At 41.6% G+C, this 26,778-nt stretch overlaps 2 protein-coding genes across 12 annotated transcripts in view; one reads left to right on the forward strand and one right to left on the reverse strand.

The window, feature by feature from the left end:
- The window catches only part of MGMT (O-6-methylguanine-DNA methyltransferase), a 186,165-nt gene extending 175,889 nt beyond the window's left edge, over positions 1-10,276 (reverse strand). The window contains exon 1 of one of the 7 annotated variants that reach the window (XM_083741117.1): positions 9,833-10,276. In XM_083741117.1, coding sequence (XP_083597243.1) covers positions 9,833-9,993 — 161 coding nt within the window. In that variant the 5' untranslated portion in view covers positions 9,994-10,276. Of the gene's footprint in view, positions 1-730; positions 896-977; positions 1,099-1,687; positions 1,867-9,832 lie in introns of those variants that run through there. The other 6 variants (XM_083741115.1, XM_083741116.1, XM_083741119.1 and 3 more) reach the window with 6 other exon arrangements.
- On the forward strand, positions 3-25,952 carry LOC310845687 (uncharacterized protein). 5 transcript variants are annotated; one of them, XM_083741125.1, is made up of 6 exons: positions 1,944-2,051; positions 2,429-2,509; positions 16,513-16,594; positions 20,039-20,222; positions 24,920-25,074; positions 25,743-25,947. In XM_083741125.1, exons 3-6 carry the CDS (start codon positions 16,568-16,570, stop codon positions 25,764-25,766), a joined length of 390 nt encoding a protein of 129 aa, XP_083597251.1. In that variant the 5' UTR covers positions 1,944-2,051; positions 2,429-2,509; positions 16,513-16,567; the 3' UTR covers positions 25,767-25,947. The 5 variants fall into 5 exon arrangements, 2 of the variants coding, with proteins under 2 accessions (XP_083597251.1, XP_083597252.1); XM_083741126.1 differs by lacking the exon at positions 24,920-25,074 and having other exon boundaries at positions 25,743-25,952; XR_014564899.1 differs by lacking the exons at positions 1,944-2,051; positions 16,513-16,594; positions 20,039-20,222; positions 24,920-25,074; positions 25,743-25,947 and adding exons at positions 3-390; positions 9,604-9,819.
- Positions 25,953-26,778: the final 826 nt, after the last annotated feature.

A 26,778-nucleotide genomic window follows, 5' to 3' on the forward strand; every position in this document is an offset into this window, starting at 1 on the left:
AGCACATGTGTCATAGAGGCATATGGAGATTTTGGACACGAGGCAGCAACTGATTTCAATAGAAAGAGGGGGCATGATTACCCCTCCAGAATATTCACCAGGCTGAGGAAAAGAGGCAAGTGTGTGTGTTTATATATATATTTAAAAGGCTCGTTTGTTTTCTAAGCAACCCTGCTGGGCGCTTTTTATTAGGAAGTCAACTTTCAGAGCCGCTCTTTAAGTACAGCTCTCCTTTTGAGAATTCCCTCTTCGGGACGCCACAGCTTGACATTACCCTCCCTCCACCAGAGAAACGCACAGCATGTTACAAAACCGCCGAGTACGGCGGAGCTAAGAAGGGAAAACAAACAAGCCGAAGAAACCAACGGAAGCGCGTGGGAAAGGAGAAGGGTGAGGGCCTTGGGTGGAATTGAACTGAAACCAAAACACTCGCTTAGAAAGGAGAGAAAGAGTTCCTCTTTGAACGGAGTGGAAATTTGTGGCGAGCCGAGAGAAAAAAAGCCCTTTGGGCTTGGACTTTCTCCTTCGCCGCACTTTCCCCTCGGTTGCACGCCACCCCCTCAAGCCCGGGAGACTTCAACAAATTTCCAGCGAGGAAAAGCAAAGCGCCAAACTCATCATGGTTTTCCTTTTAAAAGTCTTGCAAGTTATACAAGCTGCCTGCGCCCGAATATAGGCCATTTCCCCCTCTTATCTCTGAACGCCGGATGCAATAGGGGGGGAAAGACACCTTGGCGCTTGGCTAAGAAATCCGGGCCACACGCACGCCGGGCACACGAGTTGTGGTTTGTTTTTGCTTTAAAGCACCAGAGAGGCAACGATAGCTATATAAAGTAGGTGGAGTTAAATCAGCGCTGCGTTTCTCTTTTCCCGCTCCTTTCTGGAAGGACACTTGTTCCCACGTTCCCCATCCCGTCAGGCTCACTGTTTGACCAGCTCAACAAACAAGTCCCTTGCCCGGGATACGAAGGGCTCACCTGCAAACACAGGGTAGCAGGCTCTTAAGGCACTTCTGGGCGGGAAAGAGAGACGAGCGAAAGTGCAGGATGACGGGAGGTTAAGGAAGCGGGAGGAGGGGCAAGAAGAGATTAGACAAAACTGGGCGCGGGGGGACAAGCCCGGACTCTGTTCTCTGGGTTTCAACAGCTGATGAGGCCACTGGCCCGCACCTGCGCCCAGAGCTCACTGCTCCGGGGCGGGGGGGTGGATGCTTTCCGACGACCTTTTTATTTTTTAGCACGCCCGCCGGGCTGAGACAATCCCTAAGCCGTCGGCCGACCAATGAGTGTCAAATGAGTGGAGGCAGAAGGCGTAGCCATCCGTAAAGCGACACTGCAATCCTCTGTATTCAGCTGGCTAGGCGGGCGTGAGACCCCATTGAACCCGGTGCGACTTGCTTCCGAGTAAGCATGCATCGCCCCCCATCCCACCCCGCCTGTCGTTTGGCAGCCGCCTTGGGAAGGGACGAGGCCTCGTCTGTTCCTCTGCAGTTTGCAAGAGCTTGCACTGCAAAACTCAACAGTTCTAAGCTTCTCAGAGAGTAAACATGCCGCCTAGTTACACAGCTGCTGCTGCTGCTGCTGCTACTGCAGCTCCTAAAGCTGAAAACGGCTTTATTTCTGAGTTGCATGCGCAGAGAGCTGGAACTCCCCGGCTGAGCTTCTGCAACACACACGCTTTGGCTAACCTGAAAGAGACGAAGTAGAACCGCCGGGTTTTTCTCCGCTGAACGGAAAGGGGCAAATGTGTTGCGCAGAGGTGGTTTGCCTTGTGGGAGTTGTAGTTGAAGCGGTGAAAGCCGAGCCGCTTATTTCCGATAGTGTAAACTACAATTCCCAGCATGCTCCACATACCTACTTCTCCCAATGCAGCGACTTAAACATACCTCATTCCTCTACTCTTTTTAGCTGTAGTTTGGGTGTGGGTGGGTGTTAGAATAGGTTTCCAGTTTATCACATCTTATGTCTGACCAAGAAGCCAAGCAGGCACTATAAGGGAAGCTCAGAGGAGAGGCTGCACTTTTCCAATAGCATCTTTCCCAATAAGTTTGGGTAGGTACCACTGTGACTTGCGGGGAGGTAGCCTGTTTATTCTCAGAGGCATTTGCTACAGTATTTTGGTTCTGTTTTGGTATGTGATATGAAATCCGGTTGGGGGGAGGTCCTTCATAATCAGCCATATGGGGCAGGGGTTCTTAGACTGTGGTCTCTAGAGGGTCCGTGATCTGGGTGCCAAAAGGGACGTATTTTACTTCGATTTCCTTCCTGTTACTTTAAAAATTGACTTGTGAAAAAAGAGAGCAATGAAGTTTGTCAAGAGATTTTTCATATGAAACACTGTACAGCACTGTACAAACTTTAAGCATTATTATCACCATCAGTTTACTGGAACCTGTACCTTTAATTGCTTCCTATGTTGTGAAATACAGGTGCTGATGTTCCTTCTGGCATGAAAACAAGTGAGCAGAACACTTCCATCAGTTCAAGTTTTGTATATCAGCTGTTGAAAGGTAAGAGAGCAAGGACTTTTTGTTTTTTTAAAGGGGGCAACCCTAATTAATAGTACTGTACAATCTTATAATGAAGGGCTGTTTGCTGCTAGCCTTTCTTCTATAAAATAAAAAGTACATGGGCAGTTCTAGAAATACTAAAAAAATATATTGCAACTACTGGCAAAACATAATGTTTACCAATTACCTTTGCCTAGCAGAAATGAAAAGTGGAGGGTGTCAGCCACATGTACATTCCAGAAGATGGACATAGCTTTTTGAAGCAGAGTTTTAAAGAGTTAATGGGCTTTGGTATGCCTAAAGTTACGTACACTATATCATGTTGAGTGGGTGACCCAATTTGTTTTACAGTGTTGAAGTCTAGTTCACTGAACGTATCATCTGTGCGTGCACAACAGCTACCTGAAATGTACACACCTCAGCTTAACTGCAGTTTGGAAATCAGATGGTTTGAGGAAAAGCACATCATAAACAGGAGTACTTCTCAAGAAGCCATGGGCTACAGATGGATTGTGGCTAACGTCATAGTGTAATTGGCTTCAAACACCAATAGTGGGAGCATATTGGACCTGGAGTAAAAATGTATACAGCCTAACTCTGACTATGCTTAAGTAAACCGTGTTGGAAACAGGGACCAACTGCAGTTGCTCCATGATGAGGGGAAAGCACTCCATATTCCAGGAATCAGACCTGAAATTGAAAATTTTACTGAGCTGTGTCCTAGGCAGGGCACAGTTTTCTTTGTGGCTTGGGCCTGCATTTCTTCCTTTGTACACAAGAAGTCTTCATTTGAATGATCTGAGCTAAACAATAGTGTTGCACTCCACCCCCGAGACACCCCATTCACTAAGATGCAAGATTCCAGGAGTTCCAGGTAGAAATCTAGCAGGTGAACCTTTCAGCCCCAAAGTCTGTTCAACAGCCTCAGTTTTTGTACTGGGAGTCAGTCAGGGCTCTGCCCTCCCAGGCCAGGTGGGAAAGGCCTGCCAGGCAGGGAACAGGTCCTCCAGGACTTTCCAGCTAAGAATGAGAGCTGGAAAAACCCCAGTTCTAACGCTCAGCAGTGACCTCATGGGAGGCCTTTTGGCAGTCACCACCTCTTGAGTTTCAGCCCATACAATGCATAGAATAATAGTAGTGATCTACCTTGCATGTAAGGATGACTAGGATTGAGCTACATGGCCCATGCAGTTGTGAGCTTCATTCAAGCTCTATAATTTAGCCAAATGATTAATTCAGCACTCACTATGGGTGACATGATTTTTGATGCAATTCAGAATAATGACAGGCGTGATTTTTTGCTTTTGCTGAATGTAAAAGTCCATGTTAATCTTGGCTTCATTAAAAAAACACTGAGTTGGTAAATCAATGATTAAAATCAATGATTAAAAGCACAGAATAGTTTGTAACAATTGTTTTTGAAATTTAGCAAATAATTTGCATCACTGAATATTGAAGAGCGCTATCCATTATGTGATAGATATGGATAACGTAGCACATTTCAGAACAACTTCAAGGAAATTATTGGTACCATATATATATATATATATATATATTTGCTTTCGTAGATTTTCACGGGTACAGGAATGCAGGTTTTGGTGTCCTCGGGTGTCTTCCCGTGTAAAAGTTGGGGTGTCTAGGCGACGTTTCGACGAGGTCTCACTCGTCATCTTCAGGCTGGTGCTTTCGGCTTCTTGTTACTGGAACAGAGCGGGATCTCAATGTTTGAGTTCCTATAAATACTGTAGAGGGGGTGTGGTGTCTAGCCTCCAATGTTCTGGGCAGAGAGGAAGTTCCCAGGCTAGTGTGCCTTTTCTTCTTTTGTTCCTTAATTACTTGAGAGATACCTTGAGTGATTTCTTGAGTGATATCCTGAGTACCACTTAGGTGGGTCATTAGGTGTGGATTAGTTGCTAAAGTCTTTGTGTCTTGACCTCTTGAACTTTGTGAAGAGTTTTCCTGAGAAGATGGCTGTATTGCACTTAGTTGTGCTTTGGCTTGGCTTCGTGTATAGGGGCGAGCTGTGGTTTTGTGGCTTGTGTCAGCCAGATCTGTGTAGGGATTGCAGGGGGGTGCAGCATCCGGAGGTGCCACCATGGATTGGCTACTGGATGGTGTCAGTAATTCATCTGTGGAGAGGGTCTGGGTTTGGGTCTGGTGTGGTTGATTGGTGTTGGCGTTCTGTGTGCCTCTGGATCTGGTGTCAGTTTTTGTGGGGAGGGCTAATTTCCAGATGTCTGGCAAGCGGGATGTGTCGTCCCGCTTGTTCATGTTGTGAGGGTGTTTCTCTATCTCGATGGCTTCCATGATTATTCTCTTGTGGTGATGTTCCGTGTTAAAGAGCAATTTGGAATCTGCAAAATTAATTTCGTGTCCTGTTTCTTTCATGTGTTGGAAAAGAGAGGAAGTTTTTTCTTCTTTTTTGACGGCATTCTTGTGTTCTGCGATACGTGCATTTATTCGTCTGTTTGTTTGTCCAATGTACGTGGCTGGGCAGACTTTGCAGGGTATTTCATAGATCCCTTGGTTTTCCAACTGGATTTTATCCTTGGGGTTTCTGAGGATATTGGCTATTTTTTGGTTGGTGCAAAAGGCTGTTTTGATATTGTGTTTATGGAGGATTTTGCTAATTTTATCTGTAGTGCCCTTGATATAAGGAAGGAGGGCCATGCCATTGTTTTCTTCTGTGTCTTGGTTTTTGGGGGGTGTTTCCTTTTGGATTAGCTTCGTAATCCTGTTTTGCTGGTATCCATTGGCAATTAACACATTTGAGAGATTCTGTAACTCAGTTGTCAAGTGGTCTTTGTCAGCCAGGCGTTTGGTTCTGGAGACCTCACATAAGACAGACACACACACCAACAAACTCCACAAACTAGAGAAACGCCAGAAGCCCGGCCACCCTCCACAGCAACCCATGAAACAAACAGTACATAACATATCAGACAGGATCCTCACCACAACTGAAACCAAAGTACTCTCCAAAGGTTTCAACTTTGCAGTCGCCCCGAGACGCATCCCCACGGAAAACATCATATGCGGAGTCGAAGCTAGCCTAACCAAATTCAACCCAGATGAAGCCAATAAAATCAGACTTGAAGTCACCAACATCCTCTGCTCCAGCAAACCACCCAGAAGCAATTTACACAAAGAAGAACAGAAAGCACTCACCAACCTGAGGAAAGACAACAACATAATCATTCTCCCAGCAGACAAAGGTAATGCCACAGTGGTGATGAACACATCGGACTACCAAGCAAAACTATCAAAGCTACTCCAAGATCCTGCCTACAAACCTATAAAAACAGATCCCACCACCTATCTGGAAAAAACCACCAAATCCAAAATAAAAGCCTCTCCTATCAGTGAAGAAATCCAGCTAAGAATCATCCCCAGAGAAAAATCATCCAGATGCCCCAAACTCTACGGCCTCCCCAAGATACACAAAGAAGGAACACCACTCAGACCAATAGTCAGCTCCATAGGCTCACCTCTACAAAATCTCGCTAAATTTCTCGCCAAGCAACTTCAGCCCTATGCAGAATCCATCTCTTCACACGTACCAAACTCCTTCCAGTTCATAGAAACAATAAAGAAGCAAAACCTACATCCTAATGACCTACTTGTGAGCTTCGATGTTGTATCTCTCTTCACACAAGTGCCCATTAATGAAGCCTTGACAGCTATTCAAAACAAATACAATCCCCCCGAATACATCTTGGACCTGACCAACCACTGCCTAACCAACACGTACTTCATCCACAATGGACAAAGATACAAACAGATAGAAGGAGCACCTATGGGATCACCCCTCTCACCGGTCATCGCAAACCTGTACATGGAACACTTTGAAACCAATGCTTTAGACAAGTCAGAACACAAACCCAAACTTTGGCTCAGATATGTTGACGACACCTTTGTAATTTGGCCACACGGGAAGGAAAAACTGGATAGCTTCCTCACACATCTCAACAACTTACACCCCAAAATACAATTCACTATGGAAATAGAAGCCAACAACCAACTTCCCTTCCTTGACGTCCTAATCTACAAAAAACCTGATGGCTCCCTAGGACACACTATCTACCAGAAAAAAACACACACCAACCGCTACTTACATGCACAATCACACCACCACCCTGCACAAATAAACTCCGTAGCCAAGACTCTCATCTCCAGAACCAAACGCCTGGCTGACAAAGACCACTTGACAACTGAGTTACAGAATCTCTCAAATGTGTTAATTGCCAATGGATACCAGCAAAACAGGATTACGAAGCTAATCCAAAAGGAAACACCCCCCAAAAACCAAGACACAGAAGAAAACAATGGCATGGCCCTCCTTCCTTATATCAAGGGCACTACAGATAAAATTAGCAAAATCCTCCATAAACACAATATCAAAACAGCCTTTTGCACCAACCAAAAAATAGCCAATATCCTCAGAAACCCCAAGGATAAAATCCAGTTGGAAAACCAAGGGATCTATGAAATACCCTGCAAAGTCTGCCCAGCCACGTACATTGGACAAACAAACAGACGAATAAATGCACGTATCGCAGAACACAAGAATGCCGTCAAAAAAGAAGAAAAAACTTCCTCTCTTTTCCAACACATGAAAGAAACAGGACACGAAATTAATTTTGCAGATTCCAAATTGCTCTTTAACACGGAACATCACCACAAGAGAATAATCATGGAAGCCATCGAGATAGAGAAACACCCTCACAACATGAACAAGCGGGACGACACATCCCGCTTGCCAGACATCTGGAAATTAGCCCTCCCCACAAAAACTGACACCAGATCCAGAGGCACACAGAACGCCAACACCAATCAACCACACCAGACCCAAACCCAGACCCTCTCCACAGATGAATTACTGACACCATCCAGTAGCCAATCCATGGTGGCACCTCCGGATGCTGCACCCCCCTGCAATCCCTACACAGATCTGGCTGACACAAGCCACAAAACCACAGCTCGCCCCTATACACGAAGCCAAGCCAAAGCACAACTAAGTGCAATACAGCCATCTTCTCAGGAAAACTCTTCACAAAGTTCAAGAGGTCAAGACACAAAGACTTTAGCAACTAATCCACACCTAATGACCCACCTAAGTGGTACTCAGGATATCACTCAAGAAATCACTCAAGGTATCTCTCAAGTAATTAAGGAACAAAAGAAGAAAAGGCACACTAGCCTGGGAACTTCCTCTCTGCCCAGAACATTGGAGGCTAGACACCACACCCCCTCTACAGTATTTATAGGAACTCAAACATTGAGATCCCGCTCTGTTCCAGTAACAAGAAGCCGAAAGCACCAGCCTGAAGATGACGAGTGAGACCTCGTCGAAACGTCGCCTAGACACCCCAACTTTTACACGGGAAGACACCCGAGGACACCAAAACCTGCATATATATATATATATATATATATATATGCACACAAATATTTAGAAAGACTTATTTAATATTTTGGAACAAAGCAGATCACTTACATCCTCTTTTTATATATGTCTGCAGCATGGTACTCAACATGTTTACTCAGATGTCAAATTTTGCTCTTTAGCAATACAGGGATATAAATAAGGAATGTCAAAAGTTCTTATTTCTTTATTTCTCACATTTTCCCCACAGCTGAGAGTCAAGGTGGTTTACAAAAAATTGAAACATGGGTAAAACACAGAAAGCTAAAAATAGTTTAAAAGTTCTTAAAGTTTAACAGAATCAAAACAATATAAAAACAAATTATTAAAATGCAGATATTAAAAACATCACAACAGTATAAAAAACCGTTTCCATAAAAACAGTCAGTTCTCAAAAGCCTGTCAGAATAAAACAATAAATAGAATAAAAAGAATAAAACCTGTGGGCAGAAGGACAATAAGGAGGGTGCCAGGCTAGTCTCTTTTGGGAGTTCCAAAGTCTGGGTGCAGCCAAATTTGCATCCCCATCAAATTTCTTACTTTTGTACCCCATCTTTCATTCATGGAGCACACAGCAGCTTTTTATCTTGATAACCCTGGGCTGCAAATGGATTTGATAGATGGTGAGTTCCATGTCTGAGCGAGGATTTGAGCTTTAGGTTTCCCATATCCAAACCCATCATCACTCACTGCTTCCAGATTGTATCCACGTGACGCTATATTAGGCCAGGTTCCAAAGAACAGCAAAACAAATTATGTAAGCCCAAGAGGAATTTTATATGATTTTTTTTTCTACCAGTGGACCTCATCCTACACGAGGCATTTTCAGAAGCAGTTTACAAAATGGTGAGGGTGATAGGGTCATTTCTTCTAAGAACATCGCTACATTTCCACTAGGCTAGCTCAGGCACCTTGCTTGACCTATGTATGTCTCCTCAAAATTAAACCTCATGGGGTTTACAGGAGCTCACTTCCAAATATGCATGTACAGGATTACACTGCCTGTGTGGTTCTTTGGATTCCAACCTTGGTAAACTTATATCACAACCCTATTCATCTTTTCTGGAAAGCAAGTCCCAATTTTTTCAATGGGGCTTACTCCCTAGGATGTATATGTGGGTGAGAGATTTCAGCCTAAGGACCAAAATGTTATTAGTCTGGTAAAATACAGCTTTTTCTGGTGGAAAATATAGATTATGTAACTCTGATAAATTCCACTATTTTTGTTCCTGTCACCAGTAAGAATTCTAACAATGCATTCTAATTCTTCATAGGCATTCAGGGGTGTGCATTTTTTCCTCCCCATCTTTCTCCTGGTAAAATAAATAATTCCGGTCTTTATTCCAGTTTTAGTTTATAGGTTATGTTGTTCTTTACATTTTACTGTTTGTATTGATTAAACTAGTGACATTACCCTTGATTTACACTGAGTGGGAGACTAATCAGGCCATTTTTCATTTCCTTTTGAAATTTTCTGCAAAAAAACCAACAAACAAATAAATAAATGGTACCCACACAGAAACAATCAATATATCTTTGTTTGTTTTGCCAGGGTAATGGAAGCTGTAGAAAGCTAACACTTGAGGTCCTCATAGCATGTTTCTGGCAAAGGCCCCACTATGTGAAATTGGCTTGTTCTAGCTGTTTTTTTTTTTCTTTTCTTTTGCAGGATTTACAAGGTATTTCATCAAGAAACCATAGACTCACAGCATATCTTTGCTTCACTCACAGCAGAAAGATCTCGTTTTATTGAGTCCTGCAAGTTTTGTTTTCAATATTTCTCTACCAGTCCTCTCTGTCATACCGAGAGCGCGTTCTCAAATTATAATTGCACACAGACATTATTCTGTAAGGAAAACTGACACTGGTCCTGATCCAGCTTCAGATCCATTTTTTACCTTTGAATCAGTTCTACTGAATGCAATGCGGCTTGCATCTGAGTAGGCATGCATAGGTGTACACTGTCAATTATGCTTTCATATGTTGGACTAGTGGATCCAGATGGAGTGGGACAGAGAGATGCAAAAGAACGCTGACCTCTTACACCTTTAATAGTCATGTAGCACAGGGAATGGCTACGTAGATGCACTTGTGATGTAAGTTACACCCGCTGAAATTCTATCTTCTACATGGCTATTAAAGGCACAGAAGCCCTGTCCTCTCTCACATCCAGCCAGTGGAGATGCACATCACATAGAGCTATCAGATTGAATGGGAACCAAATACACACCAAAATGCGTATCCCTATCTAAATGTGTATATCAACTGAACAGGTAGCCTTCCTCGGTGGATCGTGTTGATTGAATCTGGAAAGTCTTGAGGTGTATCAGTATTAAAATAATCAAGTTGCTGTAGCACTGTCTACTGCTATAAAAGTTCACTAAAATATGATGTAGTAGACAGAGCTGATAAAACAGCTAAGAATCCAGTTTTCCTTTAATGCCATTAAATAAGGCTCATATTTTATTGTAGATTTGTCCATTTAATGCTTTTCTTTAACTTCAGATCTCTTGTTGCAAGAAATTATTAGAGCACAAAGTTAAATATACATATGAAAAAACCCTGATCAGGCCATTTATACATCTGGTTCCTTAGTCTATAAAGGAAGACCATGTACTATTCTAAGTTTTAAATATATACTTTGACACAGATACATGAATCAAGAAGCCACTATTAGGATTGACTTTCAGAAGTTTTTGTAAGTCATGGTTTCCTCTCTCTTACCACCAGAGAACTCTTGGTAATTCTCTGCTGAACTTAATCACACTTCTCTCAAATGACTAACAGGCCAGTCCAAAGCATGTTTACTCAAGAGCAAGTCACACTGACTCCCAGGTAAGGATGGATAGGATTGCGGTTTTGGGTTGTGCACAAATAGTTTTCAGGGTGATGTTCTCATACTGGTAGGTTGACCATCCTTCTTGAGCCAATTGTTGGATTACATAAAATAGAGGGAGTAAGGCTTGATAAAGCATCTTGGCACCATTAAAATGTACACTGTTCAGCAAGAAAACAAACATGGCATTGCTGTAGGGTGGTGGTGGTGGTGAAAGGGCAGCCTTGCAGTGTTTTGTTGGGGAAGAACCATTTAGCAGGGAAAATAAGTGAAATTTAGGTTAGCCTAGAATTTACACTGGGCTTTTTGTACAGGTTAGGTTTAATTGCATTCCACATTTGTGTGTTTTAAGATAGCAACTGCCACTGGTTATTTATTATTAACACTAGGATTTAGAATTCACTTAGCATAATACAGCTCAAAATACAAAACAGTCATTTCCCCCAAGTTCAGGAGCACATTTGGCATAATATTCCCAACAGCACTAAGCTTACTTCCTTATGAGAACAAAGGCTGGGACTGTTGCCAGCAGATTCCAGGTCGGTATTTAATAGTAACTGCTTAACAAAGAGTTGCATATTAAAGGTGGGAGATTTTTGATTTAAATCTCATTGGAGTTGTTTCCAACGTTTAAACTGAACACTTTTACTTCCTGTTTCTGAAAGGATCTCGTTTGTGACACTTGGCGTTATATATACACAGCCTTTGTGGTCACTTTGGTCAAAGTATGTTGAATGGCCAGGCAAAGAAGAGAAGGAAGAAGTTTGATTTTTTAAAAAGAAAGAAAGAAAGAAAGAAAGAAAAGAAATAGTCTTTATTTTGTTTTTAAAATTTATAAATCACTTCTCTGCTAACAGGTGGTTTAAAATTAGACCACCAAAGGAGTTGTCCAGATCAACCACAAATCCGAATTTCCTCTGTCATGCATGATATGAGTTTGATAGAAAGAACAGGTACTCTATTGAGCTTGGAGAGCAGAAGACATAAAGAGGGTCAGCTAATGACTTTTTATTGGAACAATCTTGGTATCATCTTACTGACCTTGTATGCATTACCAACCTAATGCACTGGCAAATGCTTTGCTAATCATGGTAAATCAACCATGCTTTGCTAATCATGGTAATCCAAGCTATAAGTAGCACAAGCATCCAGAAATGGTCCCAAAATGTACAGGGTGAGTCTTTTAAAAGAGGCCCCGTGGAACATGTGTACTCTGTATCCACGGGGCGTCTTTTGTAGGACTCACCCTGTATATGCATTCTGCCTTAAATTCACACATACTATCCTTCCATTTGTACTTGTGTATGTATCTTAAAACATCCAGGCAGCATAGAAGGCATGTAAAAGGGGTATCATCCACATGAACATGGCTTCTGTTCATGATTTTCTGGACAAAACCCTAGTAATATTCCATAAGACTGCACATCACTTCTGCTATAGCTATAATAGTAAGATGAAGGAACAATACTCCTATTTTCCCATGTGATTGTGGTGCTGTTAGATCAGAGGTTCTCCTCCAGCTTTATCATGGCAAAGCTCACCAAGCCAATATTTAAAAGGTTTGAATGTTTTCCAAAAATAACAGGGCTGGAAAGGCAAAGTTGCAGTGGTCACTCCCTTCTCCTGTGCTTAAAGCAAGTGAATCAAAGGAAAACAGAGGAAATAGGTTTGCATGGGCCCACAGTATATAGATTGGCAGAAGGCTGCCAAACCAAAAAGAAAAGGACAAGAAAGAAAAGAAAAAAAGAGAGTTGCCAAACACTGGCAGTCGACGCAAAGGTCTACTGTACTCACTTGCACTGTTTGGAAGGCAGATGGAATCACAATCTGCTTCTTGGCCCATAACAATGGGAGCTTAAAGTGGCCAGTTTTCAAACATACAAGCTGCTTAATAATTGGTCTTGTGGCATTTTGCACTCAACTTGTCAGATCTGGTAGTGTGTGTGTGTGTGTGTTTAATGGTACCACATGTATAGTTGTTCAGCTGTCAGGGTTTCTGTCAGTGGTGACAATTAATGCACATTCCTTCCTGTCCTTAAACACTCGTGCCTGTTGGGCTTTTGGAGTTGTTTTCCCTTTAAAAGGCTTTGCAGGTGGAGGACGAGTGTGCTTATCCGTGATAACCCTCAGATTGTATGTATACTTTTTAAATGGGTGGGGAACATTTTTCAGCGTGAGGGCTACGTTGTGGGCAACCTTCTGCGAGCTGCATGTCAGTGGTGGACAGGGGAGCGAAGCAGGGGTGGAGGACAGCCAAAAATGAGGGTAAGGTGGGGAAACGGATGTGACTCAAACCTTTGTATAATAGGGTGCATTCCACCTAGACCCAAGTCAGAAATCCATGCAGGCAAGTAAGCAGGCGGCATTACCACAGTTCAAAGCACTTGACGAGGGCATGGAACAGACTGGAGAGGAGCCTGACATAGGGGGAGGGAGTATAGCCTGAAGAGAGTCCTGAGGGCCAGATAGAGTGGCCTGCAAGACCACATTCAGACCCTGGGTCTAAAGTTCTCCACTCGTGGACTACATGTTCTCGCAACAGTGCCGCATTCCCTTTTAAGACTCCTATTTTTAAAAAAGAAAAACACCAATAAAGCAGCATTCGCCAACTCCCATTGGCATGCTAGTTTGGGTGAAGGCTGTTTTAAAGACTGTGCCTTGCCCTCTGCTGCCCCAGAATAGGCAGGCAGCAGATTCCTCCTTGTTGTGTTATGTTACGCTACATCATTTTTAAGACCAGCTCCTAGAATTGGAAAACAAGGTGCTTTGTGACATCACAGAAACAGGTATTTCCCCCCACCCACCCACCTCAAACTGCTGGATAATATGAAGGCAGAGTGGGGAACTAAGATTTGTAGTTGCCCATTGTGATGTCAGGCAGATGTTTTGGTTGAAATGTTTGCTCCATTACGACTGTAAACAGAGAGTGGTTTGCAAAGTGCAATTTGGTATGTTTTCCTGAAATAATAAATCTGCACTGGCACTTTTAATGTATAAATCCTATTGGAGTTAATGTGCACACTTTTTGGGTCAGAGAGGAGACAGCAATTATGCTTGGCAAGATTTGTTATCTCCTCTGCATTACCAAGAATCAGTGAAAATAAATCTAGTCAATTCTGGTTGTGGTGGTGGTTGTTTTTAAAAAAGTTATGCTTTAAGACTACCCCTCCTTCAAATCGAGCACATACTGCTGTCTGAGGAATGCAGCTACTTGAAGTGGGCACTAACATGCCTCTTGCATCAGTGGAAATGGATATTGCAATTGCTGTTTTGAAACATGTACTCAAATACATTGGGAGTTTTATACTATTTTTCAAACTGCCAAGTAGATAATGTCAGAATATTTCTGAAATGGGATACTAACATCAAGATACACTGCTCCAATCAGCAAGCATCAGGCAAAGTAGAGTATAAAACTATAGATATAGGAGACTACTAGCAAATTTCCATTTCCATTTCCTATGTCAACAGCTTCCCAACTTACCTAGTAGATTGTTTTATGTTTTCCAGGCAAATTCTCTGTAGACCACACGCTCTATGTTCAACTCTGCATTCGGAGCTGAAAAGAATTAGATATGCTGTAGTTTATGAAATGGATGTTTATGAAAGTACCCTTTGTTTCAATGGCTTCAAAACCTGACATGAATTCCAACTCTGACAGCATAATGAGAAAATAAGATGGTCATAGCAGTGTCCCAAATGTAGCCTTAACTATTGAGGTTCTCTTGTTGAAAATGCAATTCTCTGTCTAGATGTTTATGAATGTCTTCAGTGTCTCTTCTTTTGATAGTTCTTTTTTTGCCCGTCTTTTACAATTCCGAAATATGAAGGGAGAAAGCTGCTGTGATATGCAAGATATAAATGCTGTGGGAGTTGCACCCTTCGGCCCAACAACACCCCCAGTTGCATTACGTTAGTTTGTCTTTCCTTGTGAAGAAACTGCATTTCAAGCTAACCGCTTCTGAGAAGGTGCAAAATACTATTTTAAAAGTAAAATAGCAGATTAATTTGCTGAAGATCGTGCTTTAAAAAGCAAACAAACCCACACCTTTCCCCAATTTATAGCACAATCACTTGTATGGCTACTGGAAAAAAACCCATCTCCATTGAGTTCAATGAGATTTACCTCCAGGTAAGTGAGCATAAGACTGCAGCCTAAGGATGTCTTCCAGTACCACACATTGTGGGAAAGCAGCTATAAAATGAATTACAGTGTTCAAGACTATGCCTTATGTTTATTCATAGCTTATAGTTTTCATTTAACAGCACAAGAGTGAGAGATTCCCACTAAATACTGTGCTATTCACACATTTCTTCTCACATTATAAACCTTAAAATACATTTTGCCTTGCTCTGCATTTCATGCTTACATATCTGTCAGGACAGTTTCTTGAAATTATTTATTTGCAGACACACTAATAATAACTCTCTAATGCCACATTGATATTATTGTACCACAGAGGAACTACAAGTTTCTTCTTCTCAATGAAGTAACTTACCAATCAGCTGAGTGAATTATTCCAATAAGATTTGGGTTTGGATGGAAGAGGGACAATGGGGACGGATAATCTTTGATGATCTGTGGCAAAATTCTAAGGCACGTCTCCGGTTAGTGAAATTACAGGTAATGACCCATGAAGGTTAAAAAATAGTTGGATATGATAACTCGTCCTTAACCACCATCATTCCAGCCAGAGGGAGGGGCAAGTGAGGGGAAAACAAAGGGGCTGTGGCAGGGAAGAGGGGGCCTCTGTCAGGAAGCAGTATCAAGGGAAGCAGGAATGTCATTCTCTGGAGATCTAATATAGGGTGGTGGATATGACTGTCTTTTGGCCTGCCAGCTGCCTCCAGCTATAATCGAGCCATATATCTGCATACTCAAATATTTCAAAATACCACAATCAGTCAGTGACCTCCTATCAGAAACTGAAACAGCACCTGACACTTATTACCAGCTAGGGAAGTTAAGATGATCATCACATTATGAATGAGGACCCAACAAATGTCGTTGGACTACAACTGTCCTTATGCCTGACCACCAATCATGCTGGCTTGGACTAATGGAAGATGGAGTTCCAACATCTGGAGAAACATGGATTTCCCATCCCGGCTGTGTAGATTGGCTGCAAGTGAACATTAAGCTGCCTGCTACATGAACCCAGAACCCAGTTGTCAAAATGGTTTGACATTTACATAAATGCATCCTATATTCAGATATCTGATTTAAGTGCACATAAACTGGCTTCAGTGGTTTGTATCTGGTGTTAGTTGTTGCCATATTTGACACCGACAAAAAGACATCTGAAAATAAAAAAGCCAGAAACCCATATGATATTTAAGATAATGTTCTTTTTATAGACTTGTTCTCATTCTAGTCCTGTAAAACAGCAAGAGACTTTCCAAAATGCTCCAGGCTATAGAAAGCTGATATTACTCTTAATTGTTCCATAATGCCAGTATTCTACAGAGAAAATTAATAAAACATCAATGGACAGCAATAAAAAAGTCCAGAATCTTTTTTTTTAAAGTATTATGGTTGACTGAAGAAAAATTGGGTCCATAGCTAATGAGAAGGAAAATGAATATGTTGAGAGGGGCAGAATGAAGCTTATTGTACTAATGGTTTTGATAAAAATGTGAACATGTAAGTAGTGTGAGAAAGGCAAAAGAACGCTTTGAAAATTATAGGAGCTTGCTGGTCATATAGAAGATAAAACTGTTTTTGACACATTGCATTTTCAGGATCCTATTTCCCGAAACCAGAATAAACTGATTGGCAGATCCATGTTGACCCACTATGTTCAGTGGAGCAGCTTACTCGCAGGTAAGTTTGCATACTTGCATAAGTCTATACTTGCAAGCCTTATTTCATAGTTTAAACTTGTTTATATCTTTAGTGTAGAGTTTTGCATATGCAATAAGCGCTGCATTGATCTTCAGCACAGCAACTATAACATTCTGAATGTGAGAAAAATATATATGCAAGGATAAACTTTTTATGAACTAAAAAGTTAATTTGGATGAACTTGAACTGAACTGGTTCATTTTGTAAAGGGGTGAATTTGAAATGCAGCTAGTTCCTTTACGGATATAATGATCTTGAACTAGAATTAATTCCTTCTCAAGCACTGTGCATGATTAGCACTGATGTACAGTGGTACCTCGGGTTAAGTACTTAATTCGTTCCGGAGGTCCGTTCTTAACCTGAAACTGTTCTTAACCTGAAGCACCACTTTAGCTAATGGGGCCTCTTGCTGCTGCCGCGCCGTCGGAGCATGATTTCTGTTCTGATCCTGAAGCAAGGTTCTTAACCTGAAGTACTATTTCTGGGTTAGCGGAGTCTGTAACCTGAAGCATATGCAACCTGAGGTACCACTGTATAATGGTACATTCAAGCAGACTGTCAAGGTTACTGTTTAATCTGCTATACTAAGCTCAGCACCAGCAGGGGACTGGGCATCTCAGGCTGAGCTCCTACTGCCCACCATTTGCCCCAGCAGGCTGACATCAGATTTTAGTATGTACATATCTTCTAAGAAGGTGCACCCTTGTTCATCCTGACTCTAGGTGTTAGATTTATACTGCATGATTTGCATTATCTTCCATGTGGTGACGTTTATGGCCTTGCTCATGAGCATCTGGCTTAGTGCGCATCTGCTGCACCATCCATACCAGTCTCTTCATTTGCCTGAAATAGTAGCAACCTATGCATAACATAGGGACACGGGTGGCGCTGTGGGTTAAACCACAGAGCCTAGAGCTTGCTGATCAGAAGTGCAAGTAGATAAACGTCAAAGTGCAAGTAGATAAACGTCAAAGTGCAAGTAGATAAACTCCGGCAGGAAGGTAAACGGTGTTTCCATGCGCTACTCTGGTTCGCCAGAAGTGGCTTAGTCATACTGGCCACATGACCCGGAAAAACTGTCTGCGGACAAACGTCGCCTCCCTTGGACAGTAAAGCAAGATGAGTGCCACAGCCCCAGAGTCATCCGCAACTGAACTTAACTGTCAGGGGTCCCTTTACCTATGCATAGCATAGAAGCCTCTTTTGCCTCATCCTTGGGATCTTGACTGAGCTTGGGTGCATGGAAAAGATGTTTCATGTCTGCAGGATGACTATATCGCATGTAGCTTGGCTCCTGGATCAGTGTGAATTATTACCAGTAAAAATGGGTACATAAAGTATTTTTCCAACTGTAAAAATTACCAGCATCATCTCCTTCCCTACCCACCACTGCTGGATCTTTAAATATAAAATCACTTTTCTCACATATTTGTGTTTGATGTTATGTTTTTAAAGGAATATCCTGTCAATTCTGAAACAGAACTGTTTTATGTTGCCACCGAATTGCTTTGATCTCTAGATTAGAACTGATGAGCTGTAGCTTCCTTATTGCTGAAGGTTGCCAACAATTACTAATGTGTGTTTGTTTTGAGCTTATCAGAACTCTAAAAGAAAGAATAATGGCAAAATGTAGGCATAGAATGTTTTTCCCCCCACAGCATGAATATGGAGCAAAAGAAAATCAGTTTCCTTGTGTTTATTTTCCTAGGATTCAGAATTGATTATTTGATGCTTGCAATAAACAACAGAAGCATGCATTCACAAAGCTGTAAACAGATAATTTGGAACCTATCTAGTCCTTAATGATGCAACCAAATGTGATTAAAATTATGGGTTTCACAGTTCCATTTCTACACCAAGACAATGCTAATTTCCCCATTTATAATATCTACAGTATTGCATACAGTTTGCAGTGGCAAAGCCCCTGCAATCTATTGGCTAAGCTGGTGGTGTAATAGTGTGGAATGTTCACAAACGTTCCAACTTTTCAGGGAACAAAGATGTCAGATTGTTTGCAATCCATCTTTTGTAATGAAAGAAAAAGATTAAAGTAGGAACTGGAAAAGCTTTCTGGGAAGATAGAAGAATGAGGAGAAGTTCCAGGAGCCAATACTAAAATAGTATTGAGGCAAAGCCTCACACAGGAGCTAGGAACAAGAAAAACAGTTCATCATAATCAACATGCAATAACCAAAAGAAGCATGCTTTCATAAAACTGAAAATAAATAATTTGGAAGCTCTCTAGATGGCTGCTCCTGACATGTGAAGGAACCCTAAGAGGGCAACTGAAGCCCAAAACTAAAGCAAAAATTGGTGGCAACAACAACGTCACATGTTTATTTAACCTAGTCAGATAATTCCACAGTTTCAGCTTTCCACCCAAATCTTTATTTGCAGTGCAAACCTGTACAGGTCTACTCAGAAGTTCAGTTGGGTTCACCTCCAGGTAAGTGCTATAGGATTGCAGCCTTAACAACTCTTTAGCCAGAGTTCAGTTTAATTTCTGGTATTTTGTTGCTACCATTGTTGTGCGTATGCATGAAACATACATTTATAGTAAAATTCCTGTATTATACATTCTAGGAGTCATAACAGAATGCCAAGCATTACTAATCTCTATACCCTGTTATTTTTACAGATTATCTCAAGGTCTGTGGCATGTAAATATATATATATATATGAAAATGCTTATGAGGACTTTTGTGGGTATTCTGTTTCGGAGTTGAGATTTTACCAAAGGAGGCATGATCTTTGACTGCAGGTTTGTGCTTTCTCTTACCCAGTAGCTAAACCCACTCTCTTTCTCTGTCACCACCCAGCATATTTAGTCCATAGAGACGCCACTGCCTCATCCAGTTTCCTAATTTAGACTGAGGGAGAAATTTGCAACGGGAATAGCTGGGGGTCCTTGATATCAATCCTGTGAAGAAAGGGGATGTCGGTAAAGTTAGCATAATGGTGCTGATAGCTTTTTAAAAATTAACCTATTCCCCTCAGAGGTAGCGGAGCCACTGTTTTTTGTGTGTTTTTTTAAGATTAATTACTACTCAGATTCACTAGTGTATTGCCAGGGATATTATGAAGTAAATAATATGGCACGTTGGGGTGAATCCTGAATTACTTATCCCAGGCCAACTATTATGACAGAAGAAACTCTTGTTTCTAAACAAGTCATGTTAGTTCATGGAAGTAAAAAAACACCATACACACAAAAGTGCTATCTTTTAGCGGGAATCTTTTGAGATCCATCTGAAAGCGATTGCACTGTGGCAAAAGATTAACCTCTTGAAACATGTTTTACTCTATCACACTAATTAAACCCTTCCATTCTTAGGGGGATAAGGTGCCGTTCTTTAATTTTAATTGTTCTTAGAGCACATCTGCGACTTTTTTGTTGTGGTTGTTATCGTCATTCCCTCGCAGCTAACACTTGGAGCGCAGGGAATTTTCGTGGAAGGAGTAGTCCAGCAGCTGCACAGCAAAGGAAGAAGAAGAGCTGTGACGAGGAAGCGAAGCTCTAAGCAGGCCTTGCTCATTGATTTCCTGGGTGACCTTGCTCAAGCTTCTTCACCTCCTCATGCCTCAGTCAGCTCAGCTGGAAAATTGGGTAAAGAGCGGGGAGTATTGGGAGAGAAGGGGGGAAAAAACATCTTGGAGTTTGAAACTGAAATCTCCCTGTTAACTCCCCCTCCTCCCTCCAAAGTGAGTGCAGTCATTTTACACATGTAATTGCTTGTGCACTGCACACCAATCATTTTCTTGAGTTTCATGGCACAAGGGCTGACATTCCGTGACATGTTAAGGACCCATGCAGTCCTGTGCATTCTCTGTGATAATTGCCTTTTTTTCTGTGGTGAAGTTTTATATCACATAGCGCAAGTTAATGGGGCTAGGTCCACTTCCGCATACTCTAATCAAAAGGGCAAGGATTAATAACAACTCTAGAATCACAGAATTGTAGGGTTGGAAGGGACCCGAGGATCATCTAGTCTAATCCCCTGCAATGCAGGAATCTCAACTTGATCATACATGGCTGATGGCCATCCAACCTCTGCTTAAAAACCTCCAAAGAAGGAGGGTCCACCACTTCCTGTGGGTGTCTGTCCCACTGTTGAACAGCTCTTGCTGTCAGAAAGTTCTTTGTGATGTTTAGTTAGAATCTCCTTTAACTTGAATCCATTGGTTCAAGTCCTACCCCCCAGAGCAGGAGAAAAAACAAGCTTGTTCCATCCTCTACGTGACAGCCCTTTAGATTTTTGAAGATGGCTATCATATCTCCTCTCAGTCTCCTCTTTAACAGGCTAAACATACCCAATTATGTCAGCCATTCCTCATAAGCAGTGCTTTTTTTCTGAGGCTACTCAAGGGTACATAGTACTGGCATCTCTTTTCCCCCCCAAATGTTTAAAGTGTAGCACTTACTTTAACAACTTAATGGTGAGTACCAGCACCATTTTTTCCAAAACAAAACAAAACAAAACAAAACAAAACAAAACACTACTAATAAAACTTGGTTTCCAAACCTTTTATTATCTTCGTTGCCCTTATCTGCACACGTTCAAGCTTGTCAATATGCTTCTTTACTTGTGGATACAGTATTCTAGGTATGGTCTGCCAAGGCAGAACAGAGCAGGACTATTATTTTGATTGATCTGGATGCTATACTTCTGTTGATGCAGCCTAGAATAAACTGCTGCATCACAATTTTGACTCTTACAGTTTCCTAAGACTCCTAGATCCTTTTCACAGGTACTACTGGCATTACAGGTGCCCTCCATCTTATATCTAAAAAACAACAGCAATTCTCTCCCCCCCCCCCTCCCATGCCACTACCCATGTATTGGACAACCCCAGTTTTTTGACAAGATTTTTTAGTCAAAAAACCTTATCTAATACACGGAAAAATATGGTGGATACAAGGACATTTAATAGCTTGTGGAAAACCACCCAACCAGCCATGCCTGGTGTGTATGTTTCAGGTAGTCCCTTATTAGCTCCATCCTCTTGCTAATTTCTTGTATTTGTATTGGGCAAAAGCCAGCACCTCCAGTTTGTGTCAATGCATTTATATTACAAAGGGCTTGCAGATCTGACCTGCTTGACTTGGGAAAATGCACATTTCCTCTTCCTGTAAAAATATTTCTCTTCCATCTACAATCTGCCTTTCATTTTTTTCCCATATTTGGGGCAGGAGATCGTGTCTGCTGAAGGCTAACTTTATATGCATGTCAAATAGCGTATTTTTTATGAAGTTAATGCCTAGATAATTATTGGATAAATCACACTCTTAAGTGCCTCTGTTTTTCTTAGAAAATTATGGGGATGAAATAACGCCAAATGTATTAAATTAAAGGTTCATACGCTGAGGCAGATTTTGTACAAGCACAGTATGGGGAGGGGACAACTCCTGTTTGCTTCAAAGGAACCTCTTCTACAATGCAGTTAGCAGGCACTGGGGGTTCGATCTGGGTTGACAACCTGGCATGGGCTCAGGGACAGCAGGTGAGATCTACTACCCATTCACCCCACACTGCGGTCATTAACCACACTGGGTACCCAGCACCTGCCATTTGCATTGCCAAAAAGGATCCATTCATTTCAGTCAGCAGGACTCTCGGGAAGCCGTGGGCAGAGCCTTCCACTTGTGGAACAGGGCTTCCCCCATCTCCTCCTCATTTGCACCTCCCAAAATTGGCTCTGGAGGGGGGAACCCCCAGAACATTGCGAGGGGGGGAGAGGAGGGATGTTCAGTCTGGCATGCTGAAATGCTTGTGCAGACATAATGCTTGTCACAGCGTGATGTTGAGTTTTTACCTAGGGATTTTACCTCCCGCTGTCCACTTATCTGGATTAGGCCTGCAGTTTGCTGCTTTTCTGTGATGGCTGGAGAAGAAGAAATGCCAGCATGCAAGTTTGAGAGGAAGGAGGGTGTGGGGCTGCGAAGGAAAAACCAGCTGGGGGACTGAATGGCAAACATCTGAGGGCCACCTCTTTATCCCCTTCTTTAAAGGATTGCTGGGATGCTCACTGGACTGTGGGCTCTTCTGCAAGGATCTGGGATTGCACAAAACGCCAGCATATGAATGGCATTTTGCTTCATGTAGAGTGCAAAGGGCATAGTTCCTTCTTTAGGGTCCTTTTGTGTGGAGGGGGAGTGATATTTATTGGGATTAAGAATTTTTATTTTGTTTGAGTACCTCTTCCAGGTAAAGTCAATAACTTTTCTGTTGCATAAACTTATGAATCCACCCCACATCTCATCTAATTACTTGGATGCAACAATAATTTCCTCCTATTGCTAATGCAATGTAAAACAAATTAGTGGTCTTTCCCCCCCCCCCCCCGCCCCTCTAGTGTATTTCATCACAATAAAATAACTTGCTATTTCCTATTTGCTATTAGAATGCAATTCTAAAAAATAAAAATCTTAACACTGTAGAGCATTGTTATAGATTTTATTTCTCTTTATTGGTCTTGCATATTTCCCTTTTGTCACCATTCCACAAGACACTTTGAAACGCTCTCTAATCACTTGGAGCCGCAAATCCTTGGTATCCTAAAACCATGAAAGCAAAAGATGAAACAATTCCTGATTAGGTCATCTAGCCCATCTTCTTGCCAATTCAAGATTGCTCCATGGATCTGGACAGTTCACATGGCCAGGATAGACTTCCTGAGCTGACGTAAGAGTCACAATGCTATCTCAGACCACCGATACTTGGAACAAAACTCAGACTTTGCTTCTTTATAAACTGATAGAGGTCCTCTTTCATGTTCATGTCTCACCAGAAAGGAAAATATATCACACACAACATATTGCTAGTGACTGATTCTGCACAATTTCAAGACACCGGTTTCCATTCTGCACACAATTAGGCTGCTTACATCCCTTGAAGATCAATGAAATTTAAGTAGCCCAAATATGGGCAGGACTGTGGGTATGTCTAAGCTACATCAAAGGATAATAAAGTAAATCATCCTGTAATTCTGTTGGTTCTGAATCTGTGACACTGATGTTCACCATAATTACAATATTTACCAACATTAATATCTAATTTTGTTGGTTTTTCGTTGTTTTCGTTAGCATCTTAAACTATGTTTTAATGATATATCGCCTAGACTCATAAAACCCAGTGTGTGCCTCATTCAAGTCAGTTGTAAAACTTTTTTAAACTTTTTTTTTGCCTGGAACAGATCATGATGCAAACAGAAGATTAGAGGAGGTGAAAATATAATTGACCTAATTTTGCAGTGATAATAACAGGGAAGCATGGTCTAATCATGCTCAGTTTCTTGGTTCATCCCAATCTAACAGTTCTTTCTAGTCTGTTTGCAAAATACTTCCCTTCCACCTGCTGGGATATTCTGCTATATATGTTAATAGCGCTGAGAATTGCCGTGAAGGCAGTCCTGTTTGTTGTTCAATTAGGCTAAAACCAGTGAGGTTTTAGTGCTCTTGTCGTTCTTTTCAACATGTGGCTGCCTTCCCCCACCACCACCACCACCTTCAAAAATTTAGCATTACCTTCATCACAGTGAAAAGTGTTTCTTTTAAATCTGGAACAAAGAAGTAACACAGCAAATTGAAACGATTTAGATGTAACTACAAAAGAGCACATTTTCCCTATGTGCATTTGTAATTCCTACCCAGTTTAAATGAATCTTATTATGCATTCAGAATAAAAATGAAAATATACATTATAGACATGTACATGAGATAGCATTTCTTCAAGATTCAAAGATCACACATTTAGCTTCCTAAATATGACTTATTTATTTAGTAAATTTACACACACACCCCTTTCTCACAAAGCAGCCCAGGGCAGCCAGTAGAACAGGAACCTATCTGAAATCAGGGCACCAGTTACAAACTGGTAATATTAATGATTATTTTTTGTTTACTGCATTGGTTTTCTTCTACTCGCCCCTTTAGCAGGGAACCTCAATCTGTGAGATCCTTATACACCCTCCCATCAAGGTACTTGCTCGACCCAGATCTGATTAGCTTTTTACACAAAGTATTTTCAGACTATTGTCCATTAATAGTGTAGTGCCAGAATCTGGCCTCCAATTCCACACAAGTTTCCATTGCTAAAAAGGCTTCAATTTTTCTGCTTCGTTCTCAGGACACTTTAGAATTTTGATAGGTGTCTGTTTCTGAGCTTGCTTTATTCTGGGGTGGCCAAGTGTGATGGAGCCAGGATGCTCTCGGGGCCCGTTTATGAGGCAAGGTGAGGCAACTGCCTTGGACAGCAGTTGAGCGCATTGCATGTAACCCTAACCCTCCCCTTGTTCCCAATGTAGATCTTCACTCCCCTCTTCTTCTTTGGTGGGACGCACCATTTTGTGCTTGGCCTCAGGTTTCAAAATTTCTTGTGCCAACCCAGTCTGTGCTCAAGCAAAATGGTTCAGGACATGAACTATGGACCAGAATCCCCCATTGTGTGTATTGGCCTTTGGTGAGTTGTTGTCTCTCATTCTTGGGAGTGGGTCCTCTCTCTCTTATCTAATTTTGGGAACAACAGGGCTGGCCTACCTTATAGGGGTGTTGCAAGGATTTCAAGATTATGTCAAACACTTCGGAAAAGTATTTTTATGTGTGTGAGATCCATTCCAGTAAACATGTCTCCGGCAATCAGCTTCCCTCATCCTGAGAAAGCTTCATGTTTACCTCAGGGTGCCTTCCTCTGGACTTCATTGAAGTATGGTCACCCAGGAAGGCAGCAGAATGCAGAGTGTTGGTGAAATGATTTGTATCAGAAAAGGAGAGACTCTCAAGAGTAAAATATGCACAAGAAAATTCCTGTACCCCACCCATGAGAATTTCACTGAAATTTACTCTCCCCTTAGATAACTTTTGGATGCAATTTCTTTTCTCTTTAATTTATAGAGAGATATATTTTTTTTTGCGGCAGCGGGAATGCAGGAGAAATTTCTTTTTGGCACACCACCAGTGAATATTAGAATTCTTTAAAGCGTTAAGTTTGGGGGTAGTGTAAGTTAGCCACCGTTTATCTATCTATCTATCTATCATCTATCTATCTATCTCCCCATAACCAGCATTTTATTGGTAAGTATTGTTCAAATGTTGTATCAATTAATACAACTGTTCTTCCTTCTCTGGTAGGTTTTGAAAGCACCAGAGCCATAAAAATCTTTCACCCCACAAGCATTTTCCTGCCACGGCTCTCTATTTGCAGCTGCATTACAGAATTCCGTCACAAGCTTATCATGGCTATAATTAAAATTCTGTGCAAAGCAACCTGAAGATCATCAGATTCCAGACATTCATATAAAATCTGTTGCTATGGGAGCTAGTATTGAATGGCAAGGTAAAGGGGGGGGGGTTGGGGTGGTGGAAATCTGTAATGTTACATTATGTTTGCCCTGTTCCCACTGGAAGGGCCCTTAAAATAAAGTCGCCTTTTATCTTTGCTTTCTGAATAAACATAAAACTGGATTTTTAGCGCAAAATCCTGATTTCAAGGTTATTGATGCCAGACTAAATTAATACAGTCTGTGCGATAGCATACAAAATCCTCAGCAAAGCCAGGGATACTCCTGTCTTTTGAATGCTTGACATTTGTTTTTCATCATGAACTTAAAGGTCACCAGCTACAGATGAATCAGGATACCTGCCTGAGTTTACATTTACATGCATTTTATTTTATTCCCATGTGCACTCTTTTTTTTTATGAAATCCATCACTCAGATAAAACTGTATCCTCTCATTATCTAGACTGGATAAACTAGAAGAGTTGTCAACATACTGCCTTTAAGAACAAACAAGAGTTATTCCCCCCCCCCCCCAGTCCTCTATAGGACAGAGTGGTACGCAATATACTCCGGACTATTGCTTTTTCTCTTGTTCTCATCGTTCCAGCTAAACAATTCTATTCACTAGCACTTAGCTTTGCTCAATACCATTGATGGAGGAGGGGTGGGGTGGGGAAAATCATGATGAATACTTCTTTAAGGTGCAGTAATAAAGGTACATAACTATTTAGACATATTCCCCAATTGATAATCAGCACACTCTAGACAAAAACAGTACAGCAAAATACAATTAGGATAATCAGAAATGCTGGCACTTTTTTGAATTCCAGTGCGAGTTTCTACACAAACAGAATCCATTAAGACATAAGGCAGGATCCTGGAGTTTA

This window comes from Podarcis gaigeae (genome assembly GCF_964106915.1).
Source record: "Podarcis gaigeae genome assembly, chromosome: 5".
In the NCBI taxonomy this organism is placed as follows: Eukaryota; Metazoa; Chordata; class Lepidosauria; order Squamata; family Lacertidae; genus Podarcis; species Podarcis gaigeae.